The sequence below is a fragment of the Penaeus monodon genome, chromosome 41 (assembly GCF_015228065.2).
Source record: "Penaeus monodon isolate SGIC_2016 chromosome 41, NSTDA_Pmon_1, whole genome shotgun sequence".
Classification (NCBI taxonomy): domain Eukaryota; kingdom Metazoa; phylum Arthropoda; class Malacostraca; order Decapoda; family Penaeidae; genus Penaeus; species Penaeus monodon.
The window spans coordinates 31,002,996-31,012,359 of record NC_051426.1 but is presented as its reverse complement, the minus strand read 5'-3'; the positions used below and the strand labels follow the sequence as shown (position 1 = coordinate 31,012,359).

The 9,364-nt window shown below is 33.6% G+C and overlaps 1 protein-coding gene across 2 annotated transcripts in view; it reads right to left on the bottom strand.

Moving 5' to 3' along the window:
• Positions 1–6,685, bottom strand: part of LOC119598653 (tumor suppressor candidate 2-like) — a 10,826-nt gene extending 4,141 nt beyond the window's left edge. The window contains exons 1-2 of one of the 2 annotated variants that reach the window (XM_037948358.1): positions 6,464–6,685; positions 2,657–2,731 (exon numbers count right to left, since the gene is read on the bottom strand). In XM_037948358.1, coding sequence (XP_037804286.1) covers positions 2,657–2,731; positions 6,464–6,579 — 191 coding nt within the window. In that variant the 5' untranslated portion in view covers positions 6,580–6,685. The remainder of the gene's footprint in view (positions 1–2,656; positions 2,732–6,463) is intronic. The other variant, XM_037948359.1, reaches the window with a different exon arrangement.
• Between the last annotated feature and the right edge of the window lie 2,679 nt (positions 6,686–9,364).

The following is a 9,364-nucleotide window of genomic DNA, read 5'->3' as shown; positions in this document are numbered from 1 at the left end:
TGGCTCACTAGCAGCCATCTATGTGCAGAGACATTCATAAAAAATGGAAAAAAAAAAAAAAAAAAAAATGAGCACAGTATTTTCCCGGCAGCCTTGAGTTAAAAAAAAAACTGAGAACTACTCATGAAAAAAGAAAAAAAAAAGGCAACTTCCACTTGTTTGTTAATGACATGGCATAACAGCCATGGACTTAATATTAGAAAAAAATCTGTTACTTGCATGCATAAAGTCCAGTTCATCCATTTAATCAGTATTCAGTATCAGTTGCTATGCACTTAATGCAACTCCAAGATCTTAAAAACCTATCTGTACACTGTATGTAAAAAACACATGATAAATATAATTACTTTATAAGCCTATATCTAGATTTTCTATACACCAGAGGAGGAGGAATAAGAGGAGGAGGAGGAGGAGGAGGAGGAGGAGGAGGAGGAGGAGGAGGAGGAGGAGGAGGAGGAGAGGAGGAGGAGGGGGAGGAGGAATAAGAGGAGGAGGAGGAGGAGGAGGAGGAGGAGGAGGGAGGAGGAGGAGGAGGAGGAGGAGGAGGAGGAGGAGGAGGAGGAGGAGGAGAAGGAAGAAGATGAAGAAGAGGTAGAGAAGAAGCAAGAGAAGGATGTAGAGAAAGAGAAGGATGTAGAGAAAGAAGAGGAGGAGGAGAAGGAAGAGGAAGAGGAGAAAGAGGAAGAGGAGAAAGAAGAAGAAGAAGAAGAAGAAGAAGAAGAAGAAGAAGAAGAAAGTACAGAAGAAGATATAGGAACAAATGCAGAATACAGTAAGGAGAAAAGCTGGTATTAAAAACAATGATATACCCCTTAAAACCAGGCACTGTAGAAACCAATAAAGAGTGCGTGTAGGGAAGAGAATATGGGTGGACAGTGAATGCAAAAGATACAATGAATTAGTTGAGAGTCCATTGCAGGCTTGCTGAATGGGTGCTGGGATGAAAAAGACCTAACTGTTGAATATTTTGGACTGGACTGACATGAAAGAAAGAAAGAAAAAAGAATGAAGAGGCACACGGTTGAACAAAGACAAACATCTGAAATACATAGAACATCACAAGTCATGGAGTGGCAAAGGAAAAGAAATATGAAACAAAGATAAAAGACAAAGACCGACTCTCGCTTATAAAGTGCAGAGTATTTTCCCCCTACCTCAATCTGGTTTAAAAATCTGTTGTGAGGCCCTGTTTAACAGTTTTTCTCCTGCATGAGTTGTCTATCAAAATCAAAAGTAAAAGTCCCATTTAATAAAAGAAATGTAATAATGACTAAGCCCAAAACATTAAAAAAAAACTTTGCTTTCTACAGCAGAAAGATTTAGCACAGGAATAAACGGAACATCAATTTAAAAAACATACAAAAATAACATTATAATGATTTTTTTTTATTCACCTAATTACTGTAATGGATATGGATAATTATGAGAAATAATTAATGGCCAAGTAAATAGTAAATAAAGTAACTAAAATGTGTACTACTGCAAACACATTTGTATATTGAAAACATTTTATCTAAATTGTTGAGAGGATGTCACAGTGAAATGAAAAAATATCCATGAATCAAGCTGACTCTTCTGCAAATAAATTAATTTGATTGCTAGTAACACCAAATCTACCACCAATATAGTTTCATTAGAAAATAATTTCAATGCATCCCTAATTCCCTTACTTTTCTCATTTAATCATGTGCTTGTATCATGTTGTTTGTCCCAAAATCAGAGAGACTGCAATAATCCCTGTATTTACAGACACAGTATATATGAGGTTCATTTTAACCCACTGCCACCAGAAAATGGCATGTAAGTACATCCTATGTGAATTTCATTTAAACTCTCTTTACACATAGCTGGTTCCACAGGTACTTGGTCATCAAGGAGTCAATTACTAGTACTACCTATTACACTATTTACCTTTATCCTTGATTTTTGGATTATTTTTTTATAGTTAAATGCTATTAGTAAAGTTAAAAACAATATAATAATTATAATCTGCAATAATATAACAGCATTGATATTGATAGAATTAATAAAAGAATGTCTTTCCCAAAAACTCAAGGAAAGGTGAAATCAGGTGAGGTTTACTTGCACCCAGGCATTCTGGCTTGCCAAATAGTCATCAATTCAGCAGAAAAAAAGAAAACACTGAAAGGAACTTAAAGCAATTAAAACAAAGACATGAAGCAAAAAAGCAAGTAAAATGCATGCAGATATAACTAAAGAACGCTTATCATTCAACACTCATGATGCCATCCCTTTACTTATAATTTTGAAACAGTGTATGTAGTGCCCAAGAGAGCAAAATATTATCAAACAAAGCTTGGGAGGGAAAAGTTGCATTTTGTACCAATCTCTATGCCAATCATAAAGGTTAAACATTTCATACTTTGAGCTAGCTATGCCAATTCTTTCAATAGGCGAAGGCATCTCTGATAAATGAAAACTTTCCTTGTCTGGACACGCCTGCATACACGCTACAATAGACATCCCACATCACTCATGATGGTTAAGAATCTACCAAGCATTAGTCTGATCACACAATCCATTTTTTTTTTTTTTATCTATGTTTTATTTTCCTATGCACATTTGTCATTTACTCTCATTCCCACTATGGCAGCAGGAAAGAGAAGAAAAATTGCAAAACGGAAGGCCAACTAACCCTTTCCTGGTATATACATAAGGAGTGGCGAGCCTCTTGACAGATCTCTCACCTGCTCCGCTGTCTTCCGCTGAACTAACCAGCCAGGAAGACGGAAAAGGTCAGAATGTTTCATACTTGGTTAGATAATTGTGATAACTGATAACTGTGATAACTTTTGCTTGCTGACTTTTTTTTAAATTCTTGGTAGCACAAGAAGGAATAACAATTTCAAGCCTGTCTGGACTAATTCTATAAAACAACTCAATTATAAATCTACTGCTAAAGTTATCTATTAAAAGCATTTATTTAAAAACTGTGATTTCATGAAACAAGGTCTCCTAAAGCAGAAGTGGGATTTTAGAAATATAAACAACATGAAGACAAGAAAAAAACAAATAAATAAATAATTAATATATAAATAAAGATTGACAATAACTGCAGTCATATAAACAACAGTAACAAGTGGTCAGGATGATGCACTAAGGAATTATCAAAATAGCTCTGTTTAAATTTGCAGCAATTTTGAGCTGCTTCTGACTACAGAGATAAAGTATCAACTTCAAGACCTTCTACAAGATTTAGAGCAGGGCTGTCAAACTCATTTACCCCAGAGGGACACAGTTCACCTTAGTATTCAGTATGTGGGCCAGAGCATAATGAAACCCGATGAGAAGGCCATATGCTTGACTTAAAAAAATGTAGTACGCTATTTCATTCATTACATGAACATAACAATAGAAAAAAACCTGAGTGTAAGTGATCATCTTCAAAGACAAAGGATTGGCTTAATTAATCATGTAAAATGGACAATCATACAACTGAAATAGAAAATGTGTTGCAAGCTGCACTTAGAGTATGAAATATTGATAATACCTTATATCAAATCATTTTACGACTAGATGAAACATAAATAGTGATAACATAAAAATGTGTGTGACATTTCTCATTAGTACTGTAACACATAAGCTAATGGATGTTGCATACAAAAAGAAAGAGGAAAAGAAAAAGAGAAATCAATGCATGCATAAAAAAAAGAAGAAATCCATACCATGAGTTGATCAATTTTTGGGAGAAAAAAAAAAAAAAAAAAAAAAAAAAGCAAAATATTCATATTTTTCTAAAATGTGACCATGTATTTATGCTTATATATATATATATATATATATATATATATATATATATATATATATATATATATATATATATATATATATATATATATATATATATATATATATATAAAATATATATATATATATATATATATATATATATATATATATATATATATATATATATATATATATATATATATATATATATATATATAAAACAATTAATTCCAATCAAACACATTTTGAACCACAAAGCAACAAAATCTTTGAGTAACCAATGGCCTCAAGAATTATCTATGGAAATAACGGACAGCGTGTGAGGTTCCGTTCTGAACTAACATGCAGCACCTTTAACCAACAATCCACGATCCACAGTTTCTCATACAAAGGACAAGAAGAAAAAAAACTCTATGGATAAACACAATGACACTAATACCTATAATAATGACAAAGACCATAAAATTCATACTTATAGGTACCAGCAATAATCTTGTCTACAAGAAGTAAAGAAAAAGTTGATAAACAAGACTTAAAATTGGCAAAAGTCAAAAAAAAATTTAAATATAGAAAAATAGTAATAAATCAATACAAATAACGTTAATAAGGATTAGATGCTGCAGAAATTGCTCTTACAAGGTTACTCAACAATAAAACGAGGGTACGCACTGGACACAAAAACCTTCACTATAAACTGTAGTTGGCAATGCAATAATTTTCAGGTCTCGCAATAACAAACAGTAATTGGAAATTAACTAAACAAAGGTGTTATGCCTCCGATTACCTAAATCCATAGCTCTTCATGCATAAAATTAGCAATACCACACTGCATTTCCATATTATTCGCCTGTACTATTTAAGAAACATCAAAGTGATCTCATGCAGTTGTAAAATTAAAAAAAAAAAATAATAAAATAAATAAATAAAACAATAAATAATCATGAAACGTAAAAATATATATCATCAATTTATTCAAGAGAAAAAGATCAATCAAAAGGAATCAGAAAGCAGTTAGTTAGAGTGATCACATGAACCTTTCTTTCACTAATAGAAGCACAATTATATTTCATATATGACGAAAAAAAAATAAACACAATTTTAAATTAATTAATATACAGAATCACATAAACAAATTATGAACCTGGAAAAAAAAAAAAAAAAAAATCTATATATATATATATATATATATATATATATATATATATATATATATATATATATATATATATATATATATATATATATATATATATATATATATATATATATATATATGTATATATATATATATATGTATATTATATATATATATATATATATATATATATATATATATATATATATATATATATTCAAATACATTAGCTTTCTTGGGGCTGGAAACAATCTCCTAACCTACAGCCACAGAAAAAGAAAAAGAAAAAGAAAAAGAAAAAGAAAGAAAGAAAGAAAGAAATAGAAACAAAGAAAGAAAGAAATAGAAATAAATAAATAAAGAAAGAAAGGAAGAAAGAAAGAAAAAACAAGCAGAAAGAAAGAAAGAAAGAAAGAAAGAGAAATAAATAAGTAAATAAATAAATAAAGAAAGAAAGAAAGAAAAAAATGCCTGAAATTACTCTTACTATAATAGTATTTCAAAATAAATATCACAGAGGCAATATTTCTCTGTATTTTCCTACAAGACCAATTAAGCTTGCATGAAAATTTTGTCATATTTCCTAAAAAAGGCTCTTCCTCGAATATAATATTTTAAAATAATTACAATGTATAATACGTATAATATAAAAATTCAGTCTTGGGATGAAATACCAATATATAAAAATTTCCAAACCTACTTTTTGGATAACCTGTATGTTACTTAATTTGACATTCTAATCTGATGAACAAATTCCAGATTTATTTTTACCATATCGACTGCACTTATATTACTCCCATCAAAAGATACTTGCAACAATTTTCGAAATAGGACTGAAATTATATGAAATTATATACTATATATATATTTCTTATTCTCCAATTTCATTGTTTTTCTCATAGGAGACTTTGCAGAGTGGAATGATCCAGTCTTGGGTAAATTTGATTTTTCTTTCTTGAGACTAGGAATGGAGACTTACAGCTTATAACAACATCAATTCTCCATTTTTTTTTTTAACTTCTAAAGATGAATGTTTTTTTTCTTCATACAAAGTCAGCTGCCATAAGATCACAATCACAACCTCTACACAGATGGGAGAACATTACGGGGAAAAAAAAACAAAAAAAAACTATCACATACACTTGGACAACAATCCTATAATGAGCAATTTGTATCCTGACGGTTTGAAAACCTCCAACGGAACTTCGATGCCCTCTAAATAAATGAATATTTCACACTCATAACCGAAAATCCCAGGCAATGAAGAACACTAATATAGGATCCTTTTCCCCCGTGTTACGAGCGGCGAAGCTCCACCAAAAGGAGCCCCACGAAAGCCCTGAAGTCCTTCCAGCTCCAACACGTAAACAAAATTTGCCTCTCAGTACGTCACGTTACAAAGGCCTTCCCTGACCCACCACCGTAGTAACATTCGTCGCATGGAGCATTTGCGAATACAGACGCCGCATTGCATTATAACTCGCAGCCCCTCGACGCATTGCAATCGTCAGCAACGAGAGACAAAGTGGAAAATTCTAGAGGGCACGACCGAGGGCGCACTTGGGGGCCAACTCTCACCCTCTTCTCGTGTAGACGAAGGGCGTCGCGAGTCTCTTCACCGCCTTCTCGCATCCGCCGACGTCTTCCTCTCGGCTTCCCATCCACCTCTTGAACTTCGAGGTGCTCCCGCCCATCCTGGAAGCTGGTCCTGCGTGACTTTCCGCCTCGGGTTTCGCCTCTCGCGCGGACCAATGTTTTCGTCCAACAGCTGATCGTCGCGGGAGCGTCTTCTGCGCAGGCGCCGAGGCCGTTCGCGTGCGCCGCGGGTCGTTCTTGTAGGCTCGCTGCCTCTCGCGGTATGGATCCGCCGCTCCTTTCGCTCGTCCTCATTCACTTGATGTATATGCTTGTGTGTAGATAAACGTTTACATATACAGATGCATGCGCACGCACGCACACACACACACACACACACACACACACACACACACACACACACACACACACACACACACACACACACACACACACACACACACACACACACACACATATATATATATATATATATATATATATATATATATATATATATATATATGCATATATATATATATACATATACATATATATACACATACATGTATACACACACACACACACACACACACACACACATATATAAAATATATATATATATATATATATATATATATATATATATATATATATAAATATATATACACACACAGATATATACATATATATATATATATATATATATATATATATATATATATAATCATACACACATATTATATATATATATATAATAAAAAAATATATATAAATATATATATTTATAATATATAATATATATATATATATATATATATATATATATATATATATATATATATATAAAATATATATATATATATATATATATATATATATATATATATATAAGGCCGCGGCGGCCGAGTGGTTAGAACATCGGACTCAAGACCGTCACGACGGCAATTTGAGTTCGAGGGTTCGAGTCACCTCCTTGGCATGAGGGCCATGTGTCATTTCAACTGCGTCATTGATCTGGATGCACAGAAGATTACGTTCCGGGAGTTCGTCTGCCAGGCGTGGGAGACTCAAGAAACTGACATAGTGCGTATTGAAGGCCAAGATGTCCGCACCTTAATAGACACGGGCTTTACTGGATTCCTGAAGGGCTCGATGGAGTTAGCTGAAGAGCTTAAGCTGACCTTGAAGGACATAAGCCATTGCAAACAAATGGTCAAAGCAATCGATGAGACTTACCAGGTTAAATATGAAGCAGAAAGCGTGTGCGTCAACGCCTTCGGCATGGAGAAGCGCGGGGTCTTCTTCGTGGCGCCCATGGGGTAACAGGATGACTGGGCATTGCTTGGACTCAAGTTCCTGCAAGGAGCGAAGATTCGCTGCGAAAAAGGAAGGCTGCAAATAACGTTCCCAGAAAAGGCTGGAACCAAGCCGACCGTCCGTTCACTCTGACCGCGACCGCCAACGAAGTGAGAGCGGCCGAGGTCTATATAAGTAATTATACTTATAAAGACCTGTTCCTTGAAGCCTCTCCTACTGGTCCTCCTGGCAAGGCACGCAGAGCTGATTTTCCCTTTGCGTCTTTCTTACTGGAATATTCACCCTGGTCTTGTAGGAATGATAATGTCACGAAAAGTTAAAAAAAAAAAAAAAAAAAAATCTATATATATACATACACACACACACACACACACACACACACACACACACACACACACATATATATATATATATATATATATATATATATATATATATATATATATATATATATATGTATGTATATATTCTCAGCTTTGTCCCTATGCGGTTTAGCCTAACATGCGGGTAAAACAGGCCAAAAGAGCCCAAGTCAGTGCCGGTCCCAAGCCGGGTTAAATAAAATGGTTGGCGTCAGAATATCTACCAGAACCTGATCAAATGGCGACCCCATAAAAGACTGGGATAAAGCTAAGAAAAAAAAAAAGTTGGGATAGGCCCCGACACTTTTTCTCTTACTAATTCATCTTTTCGATTGCCCCTTCATCCTTCCCCTCTCCCGCCTTCTTCCCCCACCCCCCCGGCAATGGGTCGTTTCTCTTAGCTTAGATTTAGTTAGTCAAGTAGTTCGCATCGGTGATGGCACGACTGTGAATGAATGAGTTCTTCTGGTCCTTTTTAACATGCCCAGTTTTTTCCACAGGACTGAGGGCCTTTCCTGAGATGTCTGCCATAAATACAAGGGACTCATGCAAGCCCACACAGGCCTGATTCATTACCCTATTCATTCCAGTGGTTAGAACAATTCCCCGCCGCGGCTGTCGTAAAAATGTCTGCGCTTTGACCGCTCGCTCGAGCCTGAGAAAACGACATATCGGACTGAGAAGTCAAATGCAAGTGTCGTAGGAGAAGTCACCTCCGTGGCACAAACCGCGGTTGATTATAGGAAGGGTATCTGGCTGCAAAAAATATAACCTCTCAGTAATGAATTGAGAGAGGCCTATGTCTTGCAGTAGAATAAATGGCTGTTGAAAAAAAAAAAAAAAAAAAAAAAAAAAAAAAAAAAAAAAAAAAAAAAAAAAATATATATATATATATATATATATATATATATATATATATATATATATATACATACATATATATATATATATATATATATATATATATATATATATATATATATATATATATATATATATATATATATATTATGACCTGCAGTGGAATGAATGGCTGTTGAAAAAAAAAAAAAAAAAAAAAAAAAAAAAAAAAAAAAATATATATATATATATATATATATATATATATATATATATATATATATATATATATATATATATATATATATATATATATATATATATACACACACGGAATTGTACTCGGGACCACGAGAGTCGGAGTCCAGTGTTCTAACCACTG